Raw genomic sequence first — 27651 nt, 5'->3', positions numbered from 1 at the left:
AAGTATGCAGTGTCTCTGCCAGGAGAGACTCTGTCATCTATTTGTCTTATGCATCCCTGTATTCTCAGCTCCTAGAACAGTGACTCCCGGTATTGTACAGTTGTACAATACTGATCTTAACGGAAACGCTTCCAGATCTCAAAGTTCCCTTTTCCTATAAAACCATTAATAGATGCTTTAGGAATATGATATTTACGTTTTAATTCACACATTTTGAATGGCTTTTCCCCAATATACCTGATATTTGTGTGCCGTTTTTTAACCACTCAGATAGTTTTTTTTGTTTTTTTTTGGTTTTTTTTTTTTTGAGACGCAGTCTCGCTCTGTTGCCCAGGCTGGAGTGGTGCAATCTCGGCTCACTGCAAGCTCTGCCTCCCAGGTTCACGCCATTCTCCTGCCTCAGCCTCCCGAGTAGCTGGGATTACAGGCGCCTGCCACCACGCCTAGCTAATTTTTTGTATTTTCAGTAGAGAAGGGTTTTCACCATGTTAGCCAGGATGGTCTCGATCTCCTGACCTCGTGATCCGCCCGCCTCAGCCTCCCAAAGTGCCGGGATTACAGGCGTGAGCCACTGCGCCCGGCCCACTCAAAGATAGTTTTATGAGATCTGTCTGCAATTTAATGAAACAAGATTGGCATTGTGTTGTCAAGAGGAATTTAAGATTCATCTACAAGATTGAAGGTTTTTAAATGTTCCCTTTCACCCTAGCACTAAATTTCAAGACATGCCACTTTTTCACCGAGAAAAGGATACTGTTGTTTATGATTCCCATTTTGAGATCAGGACAGCAAGGCACACAGAGGCCACGTAACTTACTGACACTAACACAGATAGTCCTGGAACCCACATTTGAACTCAGTGGGCTCCAGAGCAGTGCTTGTGACTGTGATGCTACCTACTAAAGATGCATCCCTGCGCTCCTGGTGTCAGGCAGAGGCACTCACCATTTCATCATCCCTCTCTTCTCCATCCTCCTTGGGGTCAGCTTTCAGAGATAATTTTGGTTTTTTCTTCCGACTACACTTAGGATCTTCTTCCTCGTTGTCTTCTTCTATTTCCCTTTCTTCCTTCTGATCTCTGTTGTGTTTATAAACCCAAAATAGTGACAAGAGACAATACCTATCAAACATCTACTTGTTGATTATCAATGCAACAATCATTAAAAAAAAAAATCACCCTCCAAAGGAAAAATCTTTAACTACCAGGAGCAATCTGTAGGCATGAGAATATCATATATCAGGAACACTGAAAACAACTATTACATATGACATCTGTCTGTCAGGGCAGAAAATGAAAATTACCTTATATATTAATTTCAAAAGGGGGCCAGCAATATGTATGAAATAGGTTCTAACAAGTTATTTGTCTGTCACATCTACCATCTATACTAATAAAAGAATTGATTATTTAAAGATATTTGTTTTCAGGGTCAAACAAGGATCTAGCAGTTATTAAGAATGACAAATCCAATTGAAAAAAGGCTAAGTGTAACATTGTGAAACATCAGTTAGCCAAGAAAAACAAGACAGTTCCAGTTGGGCGCAGTGGCTCACGCCTTTAATCCCAGCATTTTGGGAGGCTGAGGCAGGCGGATCATGAGGTCAGGAGATCAAGATCATCCTGGCTAACATAGTGAAACCCCATCTCTACTAAAATACAAAAAACTAGCTGGGTGTGGTGGCGTGCGCCTGTAGTCCCAGCTACTTGGGAGGCGGAGGCAGGTGAATTGCTTGAACCCGGGAATGTGGAGGTTGCAGTGAGCCAAGACTGTGCCACTGCACTCCAGCCTAGCGATAGAACAAGACTCCGTCTCAAAAAAAAAAAAAAGAAAAACAAAATAGTTCCCAAGCCTGTGCTGATTAAAATACATGGGAAATGCCACTAAAATATAAATGTCCAGTCATTTCTTTGTAGTCTACAATGACATGCAAGAAAAACACCTTCTTGGTGATAAGCTGAACTTTGTCAGACTGTCCCCAAATGGGAAGGTCACACACCACTACCAGTTACAGCTGATGCCTCTGTCTCATAATCCTCAGTCCACACCTTGAGATCATCAGTGAAACAACTCACTACACTCTTCCCTATGGCCATTTCCACTCAGTTGATTACGAATCAGTGGAAGCTTTATGCCACATGTGGAGTTTTAACCGAGTTACCTAAGAATTCCCAAAATATAAACAAAACTATGTTTCTATGAAAGTCAGTGTCCTCAAAATGTGTATGTAGCCCAGAAAAAACTAAATACTCTTAGCTGAAGACAATCAAATGAATGGAAATGGAAGACTGAAGGCAGAGGCAGAGGCTGTTTTGCAGGCAGAATATTAGTAATACAACTCAGACCAGGCATGACAGACGTCACCAGGTCCCATATAGGGGTTAGGGCCCGTGTGGCCCTAAAGGAAAAGTCTCTGCGAAAAAGGTATCAATAGGTGATCAATGTCAGAGAGCATAAAACTTCTATAGTCTCAGGCACCACGACTTTGGAATCTAAAACTCATTTTATAGATGGAATGGGGCAAAAACCTACTTATCTTTGATGTGCCGAGCACAATTCTGGCTGCAATAGTTTCCTCCAGAAAGACACTCATCTACGTTGCCATACTGACAACAGTTCTCACAGAACTGAAGCCCTTCTACTTTCACTGGATCCTTCAACCTGAAAGGCATCCCAGTCTTCTCTGAAAAGACTAGAAGATGAAAAGAAGAAATGCAAATTAAAACCATGACAGAAGACACTCTAAAATACAATCAAACTTTTTCTTCTAATAATTTTGTTAGCAACACAATAAAGAATAGTGTTTGCTGAATGAATGAATGATCAAATGACAGTGTTTTGGGGGGGTATGGGCTCTGTAAAAATCACTCAAGTCATTCAAATAATGAAAAAATATTCTGCAGAAAGGACAAAAGCTTGCCCATGGCTTTTTCTACAGAGTTTACAAGAAAATTTCATTAGTCATTAAATTCAGAAGACGCATATATCGATCTATAGAATCTTCTTCTATATTTATATCTTTCAGAAAATTTCAAAGGATCTTCTTTTATTTCACATTTATAATCTTTTGATGAATGATTTTGTTTCACTTAATTGGCTAAATCAACATCTTATCTATTACGCTTTCAATGTAGTACATTTCCTGAATCACAGCTATCCAAATTGTGTAGAAACTCACATTTCCTTTTGCCTGAATTGTTAGGCTAATCATTCATTCAGCCAACAGTTATTAGGCACCAATTTATTCTAGACATTAATAATGACAGTAGAGACCTTGCCCAAGAAAGCTCACAGTCTAGAAGAGAAGAGAGGCAAGAAAACCAGTATTTATAATAAAATGTGATACATGCAATACTAGAGGCATAAACAAGGTCCAGAAGTAGTACAGAAGAAGTGATTCATTCAGCCTGGGGGAAGGTGAGAGAAGGATTTGCTGATAGAAAGCCTCAACAGGGTTTTGAAGGCCAAAGAGGAATTTACCAACTGGACAAAGAGAGAAATGGCATTTGAGCCAGAAAAAGCAGTATGAGTAAAGGCAAGAAAGCATGAAACCACATGATGTGTTGGGAAAATTACACGTAACTCTGTGCTGCTGGCACTGCCAGAACACAACATACAAAGAAGGAAACAGAGACTGAGGAGACAAAGCGAGCAGGTAGGTGCAGGCACCCAGATCTTTGTATGTTCTGCTAAAAAGGCAACGAGAAATCAGTGAAGTGTCAGATAAGCAATCTACGTAAGTTCCTCTGGCTTCAAGCTGCAGGACCAATTGGAAGGGGGTAAAATTAAAAGCAGAGTGACATCTGCAATAGTTCAGATGAGAGTTGAGAAGAGCCTACATTAAGGCCGTGGCAAAGATGATAGACAGAAAAGGCCAGATCTGAGACATATTAGGAAATAAAAATCAAGAGGTATAAGTAACAGGATATGGGGATGGGAAGAACAAATTCAGGATGACTCCTATATTTCTTGCTTGTCCACTGGGTGGATGGTGCTATTGTCAACTGAAATATGGGTTAGGGAAGAAAGAGCAGGTTTGTGGGGAGGGGAGAAAGAAATAGAAAATGAATTGCATTTCAGACATGTGGAGTTTGAGGTACCTGTGGGACATCCAGGTGGAGATGTCCAGTAGGCAGGTGGAAATACGGGCCTGGAGCTCGGGGGAGAGGTCGGGGCTGGAGATGTAGATTTAGGAGTCATCAGCATATAGGTGTTAGTTACAACCATCGGAGTAGATGAGAAAAAAAGTGGCAGGCTTTTGGCTAAATCACCTGTGTAGGCTACAACATGGATTTACTTAATTTCCAACTAACCTTGTGCTACTACAGATCTGGCATTAGGAAAGAAGACAGTTTATAGTTATTTTAAAATATAAATGCTGGCTCCTATCAGTTTCATTATAGAAATTTACCTAACAACATGAGGCACAAAAATTACCCGGGGCCTTCAAAGTTCCAGCCTATTACAAAACTTTAGATATTCTTATTTCAAATCTTTCAAAAGCAAGAAATAAAATGCAGATGACCCATCCTTACCTTCTTGAGCAGTTGGTACCATCCAAGTGGTAGTAGCAGTTGCTTTTTTAACATTTTCCATCTCATTCTCATCTGTAATAACTTCCAGGGCTCCAAACTCATTTACCCGAAACTAGCGACAACACAGCAGAAAGAGGCAAAATTTACAAAAGTGCCCAGGAAAGTCAGTAATTATTTAATGGCTGACACATATAGTCTTCAAGCAAATTAATTACATGTTAAAAGTTAATTTAGACAACTATATCCTGATACGCCTCCCACCAATACTAAGACCTTTGCATTTTACTAATTTTGGAATTCAAGGAAGGAGAACAGAACAAAGCAGCAGGGTCTGCTGAAGGATATCAATGACCCTGCTCTGCCCTGTCCTATAGAGTTGGCAGCTTACTTGATGGGCTATCATTTCAAACACACTGTGTGTGTGTGTGTGTGTTTTAACTAAGACTTATTTTTTCTTATGTCATATTTTTTATTTTTAAAAATCACGTTTAGTAAAAGGAGAATTACTCTTTTCCCAGGAATCAACTTGTCTTGCCCAAGCTCACCCAGTTCAGAGAGAAGGAATATCCCTATGCCAGAAATAACGGCCTGGACATCCTTCTCCTTACAATCTAAGACGTGAGCACAGAAGGCTGAAGCCTAAGCCACGTGACACCAGTGCCACACTTCCTCTTTCTTTCACTGCTCTTTAGAATTCTGCCATTATCTTCACTTGTAGCCCTCTAAAATAACTGGAAATTTCTCTGGGACCTGAACAAGTAGTCTACTAGCTACATGCCAATTTTATCACTAAAAAGCAAGAGCATCTTGATTTCATGGACATTTCCATTCCAAATACTGAAAATTTCCTTTCACCTGACAGCACGCTTCAAACAAAGTATGTTTCTACAACAACCTGGTTGTACTGTGTGTGTGTGTTGAAGGCTTAGCCATTACCTACGTGTGGAGACCTTGTTCTCTCTGAAACAGTGAGGTTTACTCACACATTCATGGGTTTCAAGCAGTTTTCTGTATTCCTTCTGTTTTTCCATAAAACAGAGTAACATTAGGGACCCACTAATTTTAGCAGGTGATGAAAAAGCTAGAAAGCTCAAAATTCAAAAGGATAGTAAGATGTTTCAGATCTTTCACAGAAATTATGAGCAAATTATGAGTATTTAAGCAAGGCCCTCCATTTGCCAATCTGAAAATATCGATTTGGTCAGCATGCCAATAGAATTATTTATTTTACTAAACTACATTCTAAACTGCAAGTTGGAAAACTCTTAAACAAAAAGTATCAATAATTATCCTTTCTATCAGGTGAAAACAGCACCTTAAACAATGTTCTATGCATAGTCCACAATTATTAAATGGTTTCTAGACGAAACATGTGGAAATGGTTAAGGAATGTGAGAATGTCTTCTCCCTACTATGTATTCCAGATACCAGTTCCCAGGTAATACGTGAGTACTATACCAAGTGTGTATACCAAAATGTCAATGTAGGAAGAGGTAAAAGTTTATTTAGAAGGAAAAGAGCTAAAAATAACTTTACTTATAGAAAAAGAAATCTTTAAAAAAATGTTTTTAACGATCACTCTGAAGACAGAATATTTCAAAATAAGGCTGACAGTACCATCTGCTGGGCAAGAGCAGAAAAATCAAGCTACCATGATAATTATTAATTAATGATATTAAAGAATGTGATAAAAAATCAATTTGAATTAAAATTCAAAAACAATAGGCACAAGCTTGACAATGCACTTCAGGTAATTTTACTTTTATCCTATGTCACTGATGTTAATTTATGCTTATTTGACAAATACAAAATGTAAGAAATAGCATCAAGCATTTACATTAAACAGAAAGTCTCCCATGGCTTAAGTTTTCAAATTGCTGTAAAACAGCAAACCACCCTCCATTTCAAAGACTGAGAAAGAAAACACCACTGAGTGAAATCTCCAAGTCAGAACTCAGAACTATGACACCCGGAAGCTTCAGGTTCAAATACTTTCAAAGTTAAAAGGAAAGATTCCCACGATGCACCCTTCAATCCCAGTCAGCTTTTCTTTCTCCTAAAATGTGTTGCCAGTAACTGACCTACAGTCTAAGTACAAAGTAAAGATGCAATGTCACTTTGGGGCACAGTTCACTCTTTTAAGCCAGAGATCCACAGATGGACTTTGACGGTTGATTAATCCCATAAAATATATGCAAAATTATGATATTTGTATATACAACTTTCTGGGGACAAGATTCATAGTTTTCAAGGCATACTATAAGCCTGAAAAAAAAATAAAGACTATCTGCTCTTACCAAAGTTGCTTATCTCAAAAATTAAATACCTCAAAACATTTTCAAAATATCCTGTCATATGCAAAAACATACAGGGATCAAATTTTTCTCTGATTTCTCAATTTGGGCTTACTGTGTCTTCCACAACATTGCTATGATAGAAAATGTTAGACCACAAAGGTTGATAGGTCCTGCTAACATTACTGAAGTCCTACAGACAGAATTCCAGAAAGACTGATACATTTCCTAACACTATGTTTGCCAATAAAACACCCAGGTTCTGAAATTGGTGATGCTTTTACAAATGGTTTTGGAATGATGGAAACTTCACCTTTGTTTATATTTCTTTAAATCATTAGTTCTTTTAACCTAGAGATCTAAAATATGTATAAAAACTTGCCACGTGGCTCCACTCTACAACCAAGAAAGTCAAAATTATAAACTTTACAAAAGGGATTTAATATTAAGCAAACAAAACACATCTGCTAACTTTTTCTGCATGTGGATATATCCAGGTCAATCAGAAAACAATTCTGCCTGAAATATATAAGGGACTGCACATGTTTTGTTTGGCTTGAACTAACTTTAATTGATTCAACTCTCTCTTTTATTTTGATTGTAGAGTCAAAGGATCTTTTGCCTATATTTGCCTGATTTAATAATAAATCATTAGAAGACACTGTTGAGGTTATTGTTTTCATTTTATTACTTTCAATGCTGAGATTTGAATCGACTTACCAGTGTGTTTTAAGTACAAAGATGTTTGATAACTAAATTGTTTTCAACATTAATCAAAGCAAGGCAAAAACCGTGCATTAACAGTGTGGTGAATTTTACTGCTGGGTTTCTGCCTGCTACTGCAGGCAGGGTCTTGCTCTTGGCTAACTGGCAATTATTCTTACTAGATAAGATGCTGTCCTCTCAGGAGTGTATCTGCATTTTACTGAGAGACTCTGAAAGACATTATGACCCAGAAGAATAATTCTCTGTAAATTTCAGACATCATTAGAAGTTCAGGTAGGGAAACTGCTCAGGTATGGGAAGCCGTACCATGTCCCTCTGCACTGCCACTTAGTCACCTCCCTGTTCTTACAGCTGGCGCTGAAACATTAATCTACAAATACTAATTTGCATTTTAAAAGGACAAACTAGGCAGTGGTAAAGTTTCCAAAGCTTCCTTAGGCAAAAGTGTTTTAATGACTATAATATTTTCAAGAATGTCAGTGGACACTTGCTGTTTCTCCCTTAACACTCCGTACCTTCTTAAGCTACTCCCTCTTCTGGAAGCCCTTCTCCTTCCCTTCCTCCCTAAAGTATTCATGGAGACTCCTACATATTTCCAGGCACCTGAAGCTCAAATGACATCTGCTTTTCAAAGCCTTCCTGATCCCTCCAGCTGAAATAAAATTTTACCTCCTCTAAATTCCTGTAACATTTTCCTTGCATCTCTTTTGATATGAAGGTGTTTTCTCTCTTTAGACAGCAGTATAGCAGTGGTAAGATAATCCATTTTAAATATCAGAAAAGCCTGGTTTTGAGACCCCTGCCAGTAACTGACCTAAACAAGTGAATTAACTACTCCAGGCCTCCATTTCCCCATCTGTAAACTGACAAGAGAGACAGAAACTACCTTAAAAAGGGTAAAATAAAAGAATTAAATAAAAAGATGCAGGCAGAGTGTCCAGCAGAGAGTACGTTCTCTATTCTTTCCCCTACTGCACCCAGAGAAGATGTCTGTGCTCTGTTTATATAAGCGTTCGATAGCCCAGTGTGGAGAACGGATTCCAGCAACAGGGAACAGTAACAAGGGCCTAGCATGTGAAGGCTTCAACTAGTGGTTTGGGCTAGGTAGAAAACAAGAGTGGCAGTGGGAGTGCAATGAGACATGGCCAGAGAGGAAAGCAGAGGCCAGACCACCAAAAAACTCTTGTGGTAAACTTAAGGGGCTTGAACTTCACCAAAAAGATTCGGGCAACTGCTAAAAAATGTGAAGAAGGGTGTAACTTGACTGGATAACAATCATGGGGATTTTACAGGAAAAGTTATTTCAAAACAGCAAAAATTGAGGCATATAAAAACCTGTTCCCATGATAAGAAATTGACTTCTATAGATTTGCTGACTATATTAACTGAATTAACTTTAGCCTAGGAAATCAAGATGCCTCTACCCATTGAAACACAGAAGCCTAGATAGGATAAAATAGGCAAAGAATGATGTGAAAGAAAATTTCATGATTCATTCAAAGTTCTTTCTAATATCCTAATTTTGTGAAAAATCAATTTCTTAATCAGATTTCTTAAGCAACTTGGATTTTAAGTAGGAAGCAAGTGAATTAGAAATCTTCAGTAATATAATCAATTGGGTCACCTCTGAATCTCAGATAAAAAGGGTCATAAAGTAAAAGAAAATGACATTTAAATTATTTTTTAAGGGAGGTATCAAACTGTCTACAGTTCATGAATTGGATACATGGCAATTACCCAGATAATCAGATGGGTCCAAAAGTCATTATCAAATAACCCAGATGATAATACCCACTAAATGGCTTAATTACCTGATTACCTTAATACAAGTAATAGGCTAATTTCTAAAACTCATTGCTTAGAAAACCTTAAAGCAATCCAGATTTCTTAGGGATGGAAACTTCACTCTATTGTTGAAAGCTAACTGAAAAAACTTCCAAATTTCATCATCCATGTGACAGTTTTTTTAAAAAAAGCCATTGAGAAGAAAACGGATAAAAACACACAAGGGAAATAAAGGAGTAAAGCAATTAAAAATGGCACTGTACATAGCAAGTCACAAAGCCAGAAAAAATACAATTTGTTAAGTGTTCTGTATCTATTATTTTTTTCAATCCTCAAAACCACCTTATCACATAGATTCTAATATCCTCAATTTTACAGATAAGGCTTCCAAAACTTAGGCAACTGAAATAATTTGCCAAAGCTTGGGTAGCTATTATGTAGTTGACATGACCAGTTTGAGAAACAGTTTTTCTTTCTCAAAAATGTTCAGCAACCTTTCTCTGTCATATCTTATCCAGATGAATATTTGGAGAATGTTAGCGCAGGTAAAATCCTTGGCATTCATTTAATTCCTAATTTACTGCAGAGGAAACTTGACTGAAAGAGATTAACTGGCTTTTTCAAGGTCATACAGAGCTAAAACTGAAAACCCAATCTCCTCTCCAGATTCTACTAAACCTCAGTGCAACATTTTTGTTACACTAAACTCAGAGATGTTGGCACATTACACTTAATTAAACCCAACCCAACTAAAATCTAAGTATTTTTTCCAATGACAAGCAGATTGTCCAAATCTCACCACTGAGGATGAGCTAGGGCAGGCTTGGCTAGGATACTTGTCAAGCAGCCACTAAAAGGGACTAGATTCCAGGAGGCCTAAATAACGGAGCAGGAATTTCTATTCAAGACAGCCTAGAATACCAAACATTTGAGAGGTAAGCCCAGCAATGGCCTGTTGGGGAGATGTGAAGTTCAAATACCTGAACGACCAAGTGCAAACACAAAGTCTAAAGGGCCACAGACCGGTTCAAGGTTCCAGAGATAGGATTAGAGCAAAAGTAAATTAGAAATGAGAGATGGGGGTAGTTGGTTTCCCAGATGGGTGCTTGCGCAACCATGTTTCATGGGACAACAGAAGTGGTCCTGGAATAGGTTTGGGGTTACTGGGAAAAGGAGGCAGAGCAAGGTTATACAAAAGCAGCAGACTGAAGTATTGCTCTCCAAAGAGTTCTCATCTATACTAAAGCAGACGGATTTACAGGAAGAACCTGATTTTGAACAAGTCATTATATAAAAATCCACATTTACAGTACAATTAATTTAAGAGAGGTGAATAATCCTGTTTATTCAATACTTTAACGTTATCCAGTTTTTAAATGAGAACTCTAGGACACAGAGATTGTGGCTATTCACTTAAAGTTACAAAGCCCATTACTACAAAATCAAAAAAGATAGCTCTTCTAAGTCTGCCATTTCTGCATTTATAGGCTGTCATGATAAGAGTCAAAACTGAGATGATCCTTCTTGAAACTATAAATCAATTTCTGCGAAATAAGCACATACTGCAGAAACATTCCTTACTCCCCTAATCCAAGTGACAAAGGCTCTGCCATTCCATCAGCATTTCAAATTGTCTTGCAAATTTATTGTGGAGGTCTAAGTATCATCTAAAACCTACACCACTATGATTAATGCTTTTAATTTTTATTTCACATATGTATCCAATTTTAAGTAAGCATACGCACAGATGCACACACACATAATTGTATGTAATAAAGAGGGCTTACCTTTAAGTCACTTCCTGGTAACGTGCCCACTCCATCTTTCCAGTCCATAACACTGAATACATCAAACTCTTGACCACTTGTGCTAGAGGCAGATTCAGTCATGATTTATTTTTTAACCTGAAAGGGGAAAAGAAGGCATATCACTAAATATTCCACATGGAAATCTGTTTTTAATTTAGTACTTGTTAGTTCAGTTTCCCTTAATTACATAATTTCCTTGATCACAATATCCCATATCCCTGGATCTAAAAACAACTACTTCAAAAATATTAACACTTTTTTCCTAGTACGATCCTTGGAAAATTATAGAGAAAAAATATTAATAAAAATTTCTTAGTTAAAAAGTGTTATGGTAAACGTTTTCTATTCATAAACAAAAGAAATTCATTTATTCAAGGCATATTCACTTAAAACAAAAAGTCATAATGCCATATGGATAGAATTCCTTGCCTGTAAGCAGTTTGTTTTCTGTTTTAAGACACTAGAAAAAAGTAGGTATGGATAAATGATAATCTGCCAATTTGTTATTCTAGGAAATAGGAAAACAGTCTCAAAATGTATAGCAAACACCCTTAAAAAGGCTCTGTTAAGATAACCAACTTGGCTACCTAAATTGTGATAAAATTTCTAATTTTCATTTTTTAAAAAAATTGGAAAACAAATTTCCATAATCACATCATCGGTTGTGGTATTGATATTGTTGTTCTAAGACTGTTGTCTTTGTAACGCGAGAAAAACAAATAAGTGATTATGTTGGTATCATAGACAACTGATGAAATATTGATGGGTCCTAAATTTGAATGGAAGTATCAGTATGAATTCATGATGTGTTTTATCTTTAGAAATATGTGTATTTTCTAGTTTTGTCCACTGAAAGAATCTAGAAACAATCATCAATCAACAGTAATGAGCAGCCTAGCTTCAGACTGTGGTGTCTAAATACCATTTCTCACAATTCTCCCCATAGAAGAAGCTGATTTCTGCTCAATACAGGAAATGTCCAAGATGAAACTGAAACATCTTGTCAAACAAGAAAGCAAAGAAGCTATCAAAGACAACAGAAGTCATCTCCAAAGAATTCAAGAGCCAACCTGAATAGGCCCCTTCTGGCCAAAGAAAGGCAAAGTAGTATCCTCACTATCCTTACTAATTTTAGCTGCAGTGAACTGAAACACATCAGATAAACTGAAATCCACAAGTTCATAACGACATTCAAAGCAAACAAATAAACCAAGAACACCTCATTGATCACCTTTTCAGGATTCAAGAAAACCAACTCACTATTTGGAAAAGGAAACACGGATTTATCCTGCCTTTCCAATGTGATCTGTATGTTAGAGTAACCATATCGTTGGGCAGATAAAGTTTCCCCTTAGAAAGAATTCCAGCTAATAAATGAAGAAGGAATGATAGAATATTATAATTTGTAACCTTTAATAAATTAATGGTTCTAGGCAACAATCATCAATGCTGCCAGGAATGCAAACCCAACACCATCTATGAAGTAGCCTTGCCAGGAAAAAACAAAATCAAACCTAATCTGATCAAGTCTATTTATAGGAGCTATCAGAGAAACAAAGCCTGTTAAATCACACCACAAAGATATAAGGAAGAAAATCCAGATTACCAGAAACTCTTTAGCAGCATTTCTCAAAGCATGCATTCCTCAACGGTCTCTGAGCCCCTTTCAAAAGGTCCAAAAAGTCAACTATTTTCATAAAAATACTCACACATTCTTTGCCTTCTTCACTGTGTCGACATTTGCACTGATAGTGCAAAACCAAGAGAGGACAAAATTGCCGGTGCAGTGGCAACAACTGTAGTAGCAGCCACTGCATTCTTCCCCACCATACATGCACAGTAAATAAATGTCAATTTCACTAAAGACCATTATTGATGAAGTAAAAATAATAAATGTTATTAAGTCTTGATATCTGAATATACATCTTTTTAATATTGTGTGATGAAATGGGAAGTACTTTGACACGCCAAAGTACCATGGATGCAAGCTCCTGGTTTTTAACGGAATGCCTTTTTCACTTAACAAGCTATGTTTATTCGAGTTTGGATATCTGGTAAATATTTTGTCGAAAATCAATGAAGTGGGCCTGTCACATGAAAGAAAACACTAACAGTATTTGTAGCTACCACTTAAATTTGAACCTTCAAGAGAAAAATCAGGATTTTGTAACACTTAAAAGCATCACCATGAGCTTGCCAGCTTCCAGATGGCTAAAGACTTTCCTAAGGCAGTGGATGGGTGGTGATAGTAATGGATGTGATGTTTAAAATATTTCATAATGAAATATGTCAACACTTGGGAGATCTGCCTAACTCAGTTAAGCAAAATTTTCAAAATGACCAACACATGATGGTACAAAATTATGCATAGGTAAACGATCCATTTAAAGTGCAAGATGGACCAACAGATTTTTTTTTTTTTTTTTTTTTTTTTTGAGACAGAGTTTCGCTCTTGCCGTCCAGGCTGGAGAGGACAATGGCATGATCTAGGCTCACTGCAACCTCTCCCTCCTGGGTTCAAGCAATTCTCCTGCCTCAGCCTCCTCAGTAGCTGGGATTACAGGCGCCCACCACCACACCTGACTAATTTTTTGTATTTTTAGTAGAGACAGGGTTTCACCATGTTGGCCAGGCTGGTCTTGAACTCCTGACCTCAAGTGATCTGCCTGCCTCGGCCTCCCAAAGTGCTGGGATTACAGGCATGAGCCACTGCACCTAGCCCCAACAGATTTTAATGTAACAGATTATGATTCATAATTGATAAGATTCATTGGTAAGGTTTCAAACTGCACACTGCAAACAATCTTTAAGAAACTACCACCACCTGTCAAGTTTTAGTGTGGTAACTAAGAATGTTCACTATTAAATGAAAAGGCTACTAAATACTCCTTCCTTTTCTAACCTCATACATGCATGAAACCAGATTCTCTTCATATACTTCAAGCAAAACAACCCAATGCAACAAGAATGCAGAAGCAGATATCCAGCTATCTTCAATTAAATTAGACATTAAAGAGATTTGCAAAAATGTTTAAAAAATGCCATTTCTTGAAACTGTGATTATATTTCATAAAAATTATGCTTATATATACGATCATGTACTGGTTTTACTGTTATTTTTAAATAGTTTAAACTATTTCTAATATAGCAAATATATAATATAAACTATAAAAACAATACCTCTTTGAGCTTTCAACCATTTTTAGAAGTGAAAAGGAACTTGAGACCAAAAAGTCTGAAAGCCAATACTGTAAACTACAAAAAAAGATGAGCAAAGAAATATGAAATTTAGATGAAAAGGGATTTAAGAAACATATCAACCAATCACAATATTGTAATTGATAGATAATCCGTAGACCCTGATTTAAACAAAAGATTATTAGGAAGGAAAGTATGAATGCCAAATTGGATATTTTATGATATCAAAGAAATAATGTTGCTTTTTTTTAAGCGAAATGATGACAACATGTACTTTTAAAAGAGGAGTTGTTCCTTATATTTTACAGGTACAAATTGAAATGAATAGATGAAATGATGTAATGTGAGAAATTTGCTGTAAATTAATAAGGGGATGAAGTAATAAGATTGGCAATGTGTTGGCAATTGTCAAGACGTGTGAAGGGTCCATGATAGTTTATTCTACTACATCCTAGTTTTGTATATGCTTGAAAATTTTGTTCAAAAATTCAAGATTTTTAAAAGTGCAGTCTCCTTACATATACAATATACATTCACTTTTAAATAGTTAACAGGAAAAAAAAACTTCTGTTTCTTTTAATTATAGCTAATTTCTGCTGGAATTTACTAGATGCTTCAATACTTTTTCTTCTGTTTTCCCCCTTAAGTAGAGAAAACATCAAATATTAGACATATTATTAAGCCTATTTCTGATCATTTCAAAACTTACACAATCTAAATTTGAAGAAGAATCAGATTTTACAGACCTCAAAAGCACAAGCCACAAAAGCAAACATAGACAACTGGGATTATATGAAACTAAAAAGATTCTGCACAGCAATGGAAACAATCAACATAGTTAAGAGAAAACCTACAAAGTGGGAAAAGATATTTCCAAACTATCCAACTGACAAGGGATTAATATCCAGATTATATAAGAAGCTCAAACAACTCAGCAGCAAAAAAGCAAATAATCCAATTTGAAAATGGGGAAATGATCTACATAGATATTTCTCAAAAGAGGACATAGAAATGGCCAACAGGTACATTAAAAAAATGCTCAGAATCACTAATCATCAGACAAATACAAATTAAAACCACAAGGAGATATCATCTTACCCCAATTAAAATGGCAATTATGAAAAATGTAAAAGAACAAATGCAGGTGAGGATGCAGAGAAAGTTGAGCTCCTGCATCTTCTTAGTGGGAATATAGAGTAGTATGGCCATTATAGAAAACAGTATGGAGGATCCTCAAAAAAATTAAAGACAGAAATACCATATGATCCAGTGATCCCACTACAGGGTACACATCCAAAGGAAAGGAAATCAGTATATCAGGTATCTGCACTCCCATGTTTATTGCAGCACTATTCTCTAGAGCCAAGATATGGAATCAACCTAAGTGTCCGTGAGTGGACGAATGGATTTAAAAATGTGGTTTATACACACACAGGAATATTCAACCATAAATAAGAATGAAATCTGTCATTTGTGACAGCATGGATGAGCCTGAAGGACATTATGTTAAGTAAAAGAAGGTAGGCTCAGAAAGACAAATATCACATGTTCTCATTCATATGTGAGAGCTAAAAAAGTCTCATAGAAGCAGAAAATAGAACAGTGGTTACTAGAGGCTGGGAAGGGGGCGGGAGGGAGGGAATAGACAAAGGTTGATTAACTGGTATAAAACTGCAGTTAAATAGGATAAATAAGTTATAGTATTCTATAGCACAGGGGATGAATATAGTTAAAAATAATTTACTGTATATTTCAAAAGAGTCAGAAGATTGGATTTTGAATATTCCTAAAGCAATGAAATGATAAGTATTTGAAGTGAAGGATATCCCAATTACCTTGACTGGATCATTACACATGGTATGCATGTATCAAAATATCACGTGTACCATTAATGTGTACAATTATTATGCATCAATTAAAAGTAATTCTTTTTAAATCAGATTTCACTACCATTAAGATTGCAGCCTCAAAACAGGACCTAGGATGTAAAGGGCTGAGAAAGAATTAATCTAATCAATAATAGAAATATGAAATGAATTAAGACTTAGTATGACTTCTCTCTCACTAAACAGGTAACAACCAACAATGATGTCAACTGCCTATAAAGTGATGTTTAAGAGTGGTATCTTTTTTTTTGATAGTAGAGCGATAGAATATCTTCCCCCTGGTGGATAAACTTGGTAATATCTGAGTGATCCTTTAATAAAAAAAGTTTTACTGTTTTTTCTGGTAAAATCTCTAGATAACCATTTCCATTATTTTCTTTGGCAAGTACTTTAAGGAAATTTAGTGAAATTATCTTATAGTATAAAATTGTCAGCTGTGACTATCCTGGTTATTACAGTCTCCATAAATATAATAGCATTTGATAATAGCATTTATTCACCAGATACTAAGTGTCAGGCACAATACATACTTTTGTAAGTTTGATTCAATCTTTCTTTCTTTCAGAAAAGGATTCAAAGTAGCAATTTACATATATTATTTCAAAAATTATTTCTTTTTCAGAAAAACAGGGATTTTATCATCCCTCTAGTCTACACTGAAGAAACTGAGGTGCAAAAAGATTTGGTAACTCAACCAAAACCACAGCCAGTAGCATGGCCAGCATTTGAACCCAGGTCAGACTGTTTCCAACAGTGAGCTTTCTTTGTTAACCATTGTTTAATCTTTATAGAGCTGTGTTCTCCTCTGAAAATCTGGCAAAATCTACTTTCACCAGAATATGGTACACCTCAGAACATGACAAAACTAGTTTATTAGGGCCAAAGTTCTTAATATAAATACCAAGTCCACATCAGTGCAACATGTATCTGATAAAGTACCTTCAAAGTACATGCTTACTAACAAAATGTCAGTAAGACATGCAGACGCCACAAATAGATTTTTAGTCTTTTCCTACCTAAAAACCATATATGTATAAAATTCACAGCAGCAAAATCCTGTCTGACAGGAGGAATAGAAAGTAGCAGATATCTAAAAGCTAGCACTGTACATAACCTGCAGTAAATGTTCACTATGTTTTAAGAAATACTCAGAATATGCCTTTGCTGTATGAAACAGTAGTAATGATACACAATGTACTCTGCCTGAAAACAGATATCTAACATTTGTAAAAATAGTTTTCACCCATATTTTCATTCTAAGGTTTGTAGAGATTCTGTATACAATATTATAGCATAAAAATATTTACTATGTTGTCTTTCCTATCATCTAATTTTGAAGCCTATGGGTACTTTCATTATTACAAGAAGACTGAATGGCTACAACAGATTGTTTTTCCACCATCTATTAATGAGGCAGAACAGCCAGGAACCAATATTATTTTAAGAAAAGCTGCTTCTAAGTCACCCCAAGTCTTCCTCCCTTGTTGTCACCCTCTGTAAATGTGTATACTTGCACACAAACATACAAAGTCCTTTCCCTTCAACAATTCGTGTTCCTGAGACTCGGTAAATTTTTTCAGTACTTAGAAATGCTCTTGTGTTTTGTTCTTGTAGGTATCACCTGGTGCTACATCACAATCCACCTGTATTCCACAGGCCACACACACACACACACACACACAAAACAGGTAGGTAAGAGAGTCACAATGCAAGTCACCAACAGTATTTCCCCTTCTGCAGAAAACCCCATCACAATTTTTTTTTGGTAAATGGTGCTGAGATTTCCCAAGGAAGTATCCTGAAAGTACACCCTGATGGGTCCTCTGTGCTACCAGACAAGATTCGGCTTTTTCCTCCTCATCTCCTCTAACTTCTATTGGTCTCCAGCCACTACTAATGTCATAAGAGATAAGTTTGGAGTTCAGATGTCCACCAAATGCTTCTGATTCCCACTAATACGTAATGTCATGGCCGACCATGGCTGCAACCAAAGGCATTGATGCCCAGCATGCTGCTACCACTGCCCACTGTGGATGTCATGTCAAGGAGCTGATGACTACTGAAGACCCAGACCATTACTGCTGGCACTATTGCAAAAGTATTGCACTCTGAAAGTCCCTGCTTTCTGAAACAATTTGCTTTTATTACAATGTTCTTTCCCTCAGCCTCCAACAAAAGGGCTGGAGAACAGACTAAATGACATATGACACTTTCCTCAGAATTACCTCCTATCTCTCTCCTACACCACTCCTCATCTCCAAACCAAAGTTGTGAAACCTGACTCTCCCTTGAGATATTCTACCTGCTGGATGAACCTCCTCACTCTCTCATGTAAATAAATCCCTGGCAGCCCCAGTCTACCATGTACCACTTACATCAGGTGGTGATTAAACTAGTTAATATCTTATATTCAAAAACCCCCATGAGGAAGCAGACCACTCATATATTGATGGTGGCGAGCCTTCTTTCTGTATACTTTTTTGTATCTGTTGAATGTTTAAGTAATTTTTTTTAACGAATAAAAATGAGTTTTTAAATCCGGTTTCATGTTTATTTAAAAGTGTGTATTATAAAAGGCATGTCTTCCCATGAAAATATTTGTTATTAATGCCAACAACTGAAACTACAGCATAGACGTCACGAAGGAAAATCCATTTCCGCGAAGCTCTCCGGTAACTTAACTAGTACTCGTTAACTATACATGCACATTCATCAGCTCAACAGATGGATGAGAGGAGGAGGTGTAGGGTTCACTCCTCCACAACTCAGGTATGCATTCGCAGACTATGTATTTACGGTTCCTACCATTCCTGAGTGACACGTGAAGTTGCTGTGACATTTAGTCATTTGTCATTTTGCAGAGACATGATTCTGAATCACACATGCCATAAAGCTGGGGCAAGGGCAAGTTGTCCAGCCTGGCCGAGGCCCAGGCATGCTCTTAGTCATAGCGCTTAGTCTCAGTGCTATGAACACTGTAAATAAAGTGATAAAAACTGTTTCTTTTTAAGAAATGAAACAAAATTAACTGCTAGTTGAGTCTAGTGTTGATGACAGAATGAAGGGAATATGGGGATGTTTATGAAAGCGATAGGCTAGCCACAAAACAGAAGTTTCAGATAAATTAAAGACTGAAATGTCAAATGCAATGATGACTCAGACACATTGTGTGAACAAAACTACCAAATGCTCCAAAAGGAAATAAGTAGAAAAGATGTGTGAATTTGTTTCAATAAGTACTCCAGACAGTAAAAAAATCAGTCATCAAGTGAGATAAGTAGATAGGGGTCTAGAGAGATCATTTAAATTTTCCAATTCTACTTTAGCAATTTTACGGAAGGAATTATGTGCTAAAATGATTTTTTTTCAAGTTGAGAATCGTGACTGGCTGCGGACATTGACCTCACAAATGTCAAGAATCTACTGTATCTCATTTTGACTAGAGATAAACAGTTTGTGTGTCCTTCATAATCTTTCCTTCCTACAACTTCTTTGCTCCTATCTGCCAGGAGTGGATAAAACAGAGGCTCAGAGTGAGGAGCAGGGACTCCTACGAGCTGGGTTCCTGCAGCATATTCAAAATAAAGAGGCTGCCTGGGGCTGAGATGAAGGGAAGATACCAGTACTCTGAGATATAAGCAGCATAACCTAGGAGGCGCACAGCACAAAGCAAAAGAGTGGGCCCTGCCTATAACCCAAAAGTCTGCACCTGCAGATAAGGGAAGAAATTAGGATTACTGAGAAAGGGTACTGACTGTAGCTCGACCATTCCTGGTCAAACCACTGTTCTCTAAATATTGTCTTTAAAAGAATGGCTAGTTAATATTCATCAAGACCAGTTAAATAGTTTTAATAATTTTACAGTTGCTTTTTCTTAAGAGCTGCATTTTATAGCTTCATAGTTAACAAGTACATTTTTCAAAAATAAGGTATAGAAATACTATGGTTATGAGTTAAGAGTAGTTGTAAAATGAGGGTAAACATTACCTTAAAAGCAGCATCTGAGAATCAGATTCAAATTCTGTCATTCAGAAAACAGGCCTGAGATCAGCGCCTGGTGTCGAGGAACTAAACTTGCCAGTTTTTGGTTAAAAAAGGGCAGTGTATCTTTTGTAAACAGGGTGTCAGGAATACTAACCCTAAAATCATTACTATGAACCAAATAAAAATGACAACTATGCAGAAGATGAAGACAGCAATGAGAGAAGCCAACCTCCACTGTAGAATCCAACACCTTGTTGCTATGATGCCTACTATATAACACCATCAATTCAAGATGATTTTCTGTTTACTTTACAGAAATCATCTTCAGTCATTAACCGTTAACTGTCGAACTTGGTGCAGAATGACATACTCAAAACTCCTAAACATCATTTTTCAGTAACATCATCTCCAAGGAGTCTCCCCACTGCTAATCACCTTATGAATGTGGCATATAAAACTGCTTTGAGCCTCCCCACCCCACTCACCCAGCTCCCGTCATCCTTTCATAAGCGCAAACCAAATGCTTCATTGATTATCCTCAAGATTTGCCCTACTCTTACAGTTCCTCTTTCCATCCCTTACCCTTCCCTCAACTACTTCCTTCTTTTCCTCCTCTTCGTATCACTTTCCAAAGTTTGACAATTACCCACTCCATGACTTCCAACAAATCAATCTCTCATGTTTTGCGTGTTTTTGAGACAGGGTCTTGCTCTGTTGCCCATGCTAGAGTGCAGTGGTGCAATCATGGATCACGGCAGCCTCAACCTCCTGGGCTCAAGCGGTCCTACCACCTTAGCCTGCCAAGGAGCCAGCACTACAGGTGCACACCACCACAGCTGGCTAATGTTTTAAATTTTTTGTAGAGATGGGGGTCTCACTATGTTGCCCAGGGTGGTCTCAAGCTGCAGGCCTCACGCGATTCTTCCACCTTGGCCTCCCAAAGTGCAGGAATTACAGGTGTGAGCCACCACACCCAGCCTGATCTCTTAAAGTCTCAATTTCCCCATGTGTAAAACGTAAAGAATAACAGAACCTTTTTTCAAAATTCATTTAGTAATGGTGAAGACAGATGAGATAGGCCAGATAATACCACAGCATAGTACTTACCAGATAGTAAACCAGTCAATAAAATGTTAGCTTCTTGTTATAATTATCTGGTTTAACAATTATTCAAATTCATGAAAGTCACTCAGTGACCTTAAAAAAAAATTAGGCAATGTCTTGCTTATTTATTCATAGAGACAGGATCTCATTCTGTTTTCCAGGCTGGGGTACAACAGCACAAACAGCTTACTACAGCCTCAACCACCCGGGCTCAAACACTCCTCCCGCCTCAGCCTCTAGAGCAGCTGGGACTACAGACACACAACAGCAGACGCTACTCTAGGTTTTTTAAAAAATTCATTTTATTTGAATAACATCTACGATAGTAAACCATCTGTGCTCAAACCTTTGTCACAAGGTGTGAAGATCACTACCTAAAAAGCAGATATGATCAGGTGTGGTGGTTCGCACCTGCACTTTCAGCACTTTGGGAGGCTGAGGCAGGAGGATCGCCTGAGGCCAGGAGTTCAAGACCAGCTTGGGCAACATAGTGAGACCCCACACCTACAAGAAAATGCAAAAATCAGCCGGGCATGGTGTTGCACACCTGTGGTCTCAGCTACTCAGGAGGCAGAGCAGGTGGGATCGCTTTGAGCCCAGGAGTTTCAGGCTTCAGTGAGCTATGATCACATCACTGTACTCCAGCCTAGGCAACACAGTGAAGTTCTATCTCAAAAAAAAGAAAAGTAGATATGTTATTTTTATTTTAATAGTAATTTTTACTATTAGTAAAAATTAGTATTACTATTACTATAATAGTAATATTTATTTTTATAGTAATAATTCCTCATATTTACATGGCACCAGAAAAGACTGCCAATTTCTTTATAAAGCAACACATCTGAAGTAACAGTGAAGGCTTAGTCACATGAGGAAGGTACTGGACCTGAAGCTCGGTCCTCTTTCCAGAGGATACCCTGTCCTTGGAGGAGCCTAATGAATGGTCACCATGCTGGTCTGATTGCACTTAAACAAGACTAAAGGCTAGGGCAACATTCCGCAAAGTCTGCTCCCCAAAACACAACTTTTACGAGACCATTTATTCATGTCCCCTGATAAAGGGGTTTGTGGTAAAAGAGGTGTCTAATACCCTAGCGTCTTTGGGAGATGTCCAGGGCACATCAATGTGCAACCATCTGTGGAGTGCTGTCCCAGCCAAAGCTTCCCAGAGTTACTCAGCCTTGGCACTATTATCACATCACATCAAGTTCCATGGAATCCCTCATTTGGAAGGCACTGAGCTATACAAAATAAATTCAGAAAATAACATGAAAGTAAGGTAGTGTTTTAGGGGATAGAGTTTATTCATTTTCAGGTTGGATTCAACTACAAGGATGCTACCTTCTAACCTAGCTCCCAGTCTGAACCTGCTTGTTGGTATAGTGTCTAATACCAGGGAAGATCCTCAGGACTTATAAGTCCTTTAAGTCCAGACTTGAGAAAGTGATTCTGAGAAAGGTATGGCCCCTGTCTCCTAAGACCTCCCTACAGCTCTCAGATGTAGTTTGTGATGACCTTCTTTTACCCCCACGACACCAGAGAAATACACAGCCATTAACGGAGGGACTCATGTATCCACAAATACAAGGTCACATGGGGTAATCATACAAAGCCCATAAGCCTAACAAACATGAAAGGGAAACAAACATGGTGGGGCACAAGAATTTCTTCAATGCTTTGTCATTTTAAAGGATATTATCAATACCAGCCTATTTGACCCTCATAACTACTTTTTTAAGACTGATAAACATTATCATCTTCATTTCACAGATGAGAAAATTGAGGTCACCCAGCTAAGAAACAGATTTTACCTTCCAAGACAGTTGCCAACACATTGTATTTTAGTCAACCTAGAAGACAACTTAATGTAACAGTGGAAAGCAAAGGCTTTGGAGCCCCAGTGCCTGGGTTTAAATCTTTTTTTTTTTTTTTTTTTTTTAAAGATAGAGTCTCGCTCTGTCGCCCAGGCTAGAATGCAGGGGCGAGATGTCGGCTCACTGCAAGCTCTGCCTCCCAGGTTCACGCCATTCTCCTGCCTCAGCCTCCCGAGTAGCTGGGACTACAGGCACCCACCACCATGCCCGGCTAATTTTTTGTATTTTGTTTAGTAGAGACGGGGTTTCACTGTGTTAGCCAGGATGGTCTCAATCTCCTGACCTCATGATCTGCCCACCTCAGCCTCCCAAAGTGCTGGGATTACAGGCGTGAGCCACCGCACCCGGCCGGGTTTAAATCTTAGCTTCACAATTTACTAGCTGTATAATCTTAGCCAGGGTACCTAACCTTTCTTGAGCTTTAGCTCCTTCATCTGTAAAATGGGTTAGGTATATCTTCCCCATAGGGGTGTAAAAACTTTAAAAAAAAAAATTATGTACACTAGAGTGCTTTGCACACAGTGAATGCTTGGTATATAAAAGTTACAGTTATTCTAAAGAAAAGACAAGCGGCCGGGAGAGGTGGCTCACTTCTGTAATCCCAGCACTTTGAGAGACCGAGGCAGGCGAACCAAAAATGGTCAGGAGTTCAAGACCAGTCTGGCCAACATGGGGAAACCCTATCTCTACTGAAAATACAAAAATTAGCTGGGTGTGGTGGTGACTGAAAATACAAAAATTAATTGGGCGTGGTGGTGCATGCCTCTAGTCCCAGCTACTCCAGATGCTGAAGCACGAGAATCGCTTGAACCCAGGAGGCAGAGGTTGCAGTGAACCAAGATTGTACCACCCACTGCACTCCAGCCTGGGTGACACAGTGAGACTCTGTCTCAAAAAGAGGAGGGCAGGGGAGGGGAGGGGAGGGCAGGGGAGGGGAGGGGAGGGGAGGGGCTCTCCAGGGTCCACATGCCCTCCAAGAACCAGTTTATCAGATCTCTGAAGTCTCACAGGGCAGAAGAATGAAAACTGTGCAAAGGCCAATACCTTTACATCAAAAAAGGCCTATTTAATTTCTCAGGAGTCCAGAGATGAGGACAGGGAAGGTGGGCAGCAGGGCAGTCAAAAACAATGATACGACTCAGATTTCATGGACAAGTAGATTTCAAAGTGAATTTGGGAGACTGATGTAAGGTCAATAGCTGTTAGTTTTACCAAGTTCTTATAAAGAAAAAAAAATTTAACTGCCAACAAAATAAAAAGGACATAATTTCTGAGAAACTACTTGAGACTAGGCCATTGGCAACCTTACTGTGACGTTTTTGCTGAGGAGGCATAAAAACGTCCTCACGTACCAAATGTGGTTCCAGGACCTGCTTTCAAGAGAGCTGGTATAGAGGCAAACAGAAAGTGCTGTGAGAGATTAAAGCAAGAGGCCAGTACGAAAAAGAGAGAAGAAAGCTCTGGGTCATCATCCCCAAAGGGGCTACAGTGGGAGTGTTTCTCTATAGGAGCACTGGAGTATGTATGTGCAAGTAAGATGCCAGGACCAGGACATAAGTGGGGCTGGGAGGACAGAATCTATACACTGATTATAATGTTTATGACATTGTATCTTGATCATCTACTTACAGGAGGTTTTGAAGCAGAGAGACCTTGATTTACCCATTTTGTTATCTCTTATGAATATCCATAGTAGGTATTGATAAAACTTACCAAATGAATCAATAAAAGAGAAGAGGAAAATACAATACACTACTGGAGGGGAATGGAAGGGGCTTGGGGAGAGGAAAAATCAGAGAAAGACCATCATCTGTCCATCTAGCTCATATTCTCCAGTGAAAATTCTAATAACTAGGCTGCTAAGTATTTGTTTACCTCTTTGGCAGAAGCATAACATCACCACTCCAAGAAACTCTCCTTATATAAGTGTCAGTGGAGAACACATCAAAAGAAGTTAAATTCAAACCTCTTGAACAGACTTATTCAATAAGGATAAGAGAAAAATCTAAACTCACACTTGAAGCATCTCTCAACAAACACACATTGCTACGAAGAAAAATATTCCTTTCAAATCAAGCATGACAGAGACCAGCTTTGATATTCTACTCATCCTGCCTGATAAGAACTCTGAATCACACACATATTGGAATTAAGGTCTGTTGTGCAGAGATGTGAAATCTGCCCTAAGGACCTAAGTTCATAGATTTTAGGCAGGAAAAACTCTAGATCATTATTTCAATGTGAGAACTGAAATCTTAGCAGCATCAAGAACAAATCCTTGAGAAGCTGGGTCTTCTGTTCTCATCCATCCCTGCAGAGGAGACACCTGAGTGTGAACTAATCCATGCTGCCTTTGCTGCCTTTAAACATGAAATCAGTCATTACAGCGGTTCCATCTTATTGATATTTTCTCAAAAAACACTGTCCCTTTATCTGCTAGTCATATTTTAATGTGAACGATCCTATTTATAATGTCGCAATGGTCTCTCTGATTTGCTACCTTGTCTGCCACGGAGATCATATGCAAAGGGTAATCACCAAAGGCAACCTTTACAAAATCTCAACTTCCTGCCCTTCTGTGTTACTGTAAGAAGGACGAATTATTTGAGATTCTGTGGCCTAACCTACTTACTTCCTCTAAAGAAGGAACAGAAAATGAAAAATGCCTTTCAAGAAAAAAAAAAGGTACACAGAAAGTGAAATCACAAACTGACATTAACGGGCCTATGGCATATTTAATAGACTCTCATTAAATGCTTTTATTTTAAATTCATGTTCAACGTACAGACTATATCTCAATTTGAGTCAGACATATTTTTTAAAGTGCTAGCATATCATCAACATACTATACTAGAAGGGTAATAATAGAAATTGTACACCCATTAGAGGGATTCAAGGGCCATAAAAAGAACAAGAACCTGACACAGATATTTCTATGCATATGCTAAATATGCATGAACTAAAATTTTAAAAGAAAAACTAAAAGTACTCTCTTGTTCTTTTTCATTTTACTTCATAATTTTTAATGCTAAAAGTAGTATCTTTTTTCTTATTTTGCTTCATATTTTTATAGAACATAAAGCTAAAATTAAAAGATTTACACTTGATTTCTCTTTTGCATGTAATGAATTAGATTTGGCTAGATTTTTTTTCTTTCACAGAAGTCTACAGGCTTATCTTGATAACCATTTGTAGCCAACCTCCTCATCAATAGACTGAACAGCTAAGCCCTAAGTCCACCCAATTAGACCACAAACCAATACGGTGAATTACTAAGATCATTTAACAACCAGACCAGATTGACCACCTAGGAATTTCAATTCACTGTTCAGGGTTCAACAGTGTAATGGATGGAGAAAAATAATCAACTGATTTTGGTGCCTAAGCAATCATAACCAAAATGTTCTAGTAACTAAACTAGCTTAATTCCACAAAATTTTTGTAATATAAAGCTATGGTCCAGCCTTTAAAAGGTCTAGTACATAGCATATGCTCACAAAATGTTTTAAATAGAACTTCAACAAAAGAGAAAGAGCCCATTACCTTGTAATCAATGCCTACAATGGCATCCTTCTAAGTCAAACTGAAGAACTGCTTGATCCACCGTAACTCATATAACAGAGAGATATAATTCTCATTGCAATACAAAACCACCCGATGAGTCAAAATAGACTCTTCACCTCATTTTGCAAACATGGGACATACTCTTTTGGTTACAGTGTATAACGCCAGTAATTATAGCACTCTTGCTCAGGATCTTAGTCATATTCCCTGTTTTCATCTTTTGCTTTGATTCTAGGACACATTTCTACCACACCACCCCTCCATTTTCTCCCCACCATTGTCTCTCTTAATTTTCTTCTTTCCTTTTACAATCCTGGCTTTAGAGTAAATTTCATAACCTACTGAGCCTGCGTTGGTAGATTCAGGTCCCATTCTTTCATTGATTGATGCTTTATATATACATTTTTCATAACTAGTCCTACTACCTTATTGGGTTTCTTCCTACAGAGAACAAATGAAATCTTTATATAAGTAAGCCCAGTGATTCCCAAGCCTATTCTGAGTAATGTTTTATCAACAATTTGTGATCATTTCAAGGCCATGGGCTAGACCAAGGTGTTCTTTTCAGAATAATTCAATGATTGGTCTTTTCTCAATTCTTGGTTTTAAAAAGAAAAAAAAAAGAAGAAAGTAAAGCCAATTTTTCTTCCCATCTATTTTTCTTATACCTGTTCATTATTGCTCATCTTAGTAAACCAATGTAAAAGAGCACATACATTAATCTGGAAATGTGTTGTTTTTAAAATATTCTATGTGTTACTATTTTGAAAATCAAAAACCTAAAGACACATCAATCATATGCCAGTATCATTTTCCCTGATTCCACCCCTTTCAAACTGCATGGTATGAACAAGTTACTAAGTAACTCTGAGCACCAGTTTGCTCTAAAAGACA

The 27651-nt window shown here is 37.7% G+C and overlaps 1 protein-coding gene across 21 annotated transcripts in view; it reads right to left on the bottom strand.

Moving 5' to 3' along the window:
• L3MBTL3 (L3MBTL histone methyl-lysine binding protein 3) overlaps positions 1-27651 on the bottom strand; it is a 123910-nt gene that overhangs the window by 88107 nt on the left and 8152 nt on the right. For 9 of the 21 annotated variants that reach the window (XM_063666581.1, XM_054492330.2, XM_063666583.1 and 6 more), the window contains 4 exons: positions 11127-11243; positions 4535-4646; positions 2532-2691; positions 946-1078 (listed from right to left, as the gene is read on the bottom strand). In XM_063666581.1, the coding sequence (XP_063522651.1) occupies positions 946-1078; positions 2532-2691; positions 4535-4646; positions 11127-11228 (507 nt within the window). In that variant the 5' untranslated portion in view covers positions 11229-11243. Of the gene's footprint in view, positions 1-945; positions 1079-2531; positions 2692-4099; positions 4280-4534; positions 4647-11126; positions 11244-27651 lie in introns of all 21 variants that reach the window. The other 12 variants (XM_054492327.2, XM_054492324.2, XM_054492323.2 and 9 more) reach the window with 2 other exon arrangements.

This window comes from Pongo pygmaeus, chromosome 5, assembly GCF_028885625.2.
Source record: "Pongo pygmaeus isolate AG05252 chromosome 5, NHGRI_mPonPyg2-v2.0_pri, whole genome shotgun sequence".
Lineage (NCBI taxonomy): Eukaryota > Metazoa > Chordata > Mammalia > Primates > Hominidae > Pongo > Pongo pygmaeus.
Note: the sequence above shows the minus strand (reverse complement) of the source record. Positions and strands in the feature narration are given on the sequence as shown.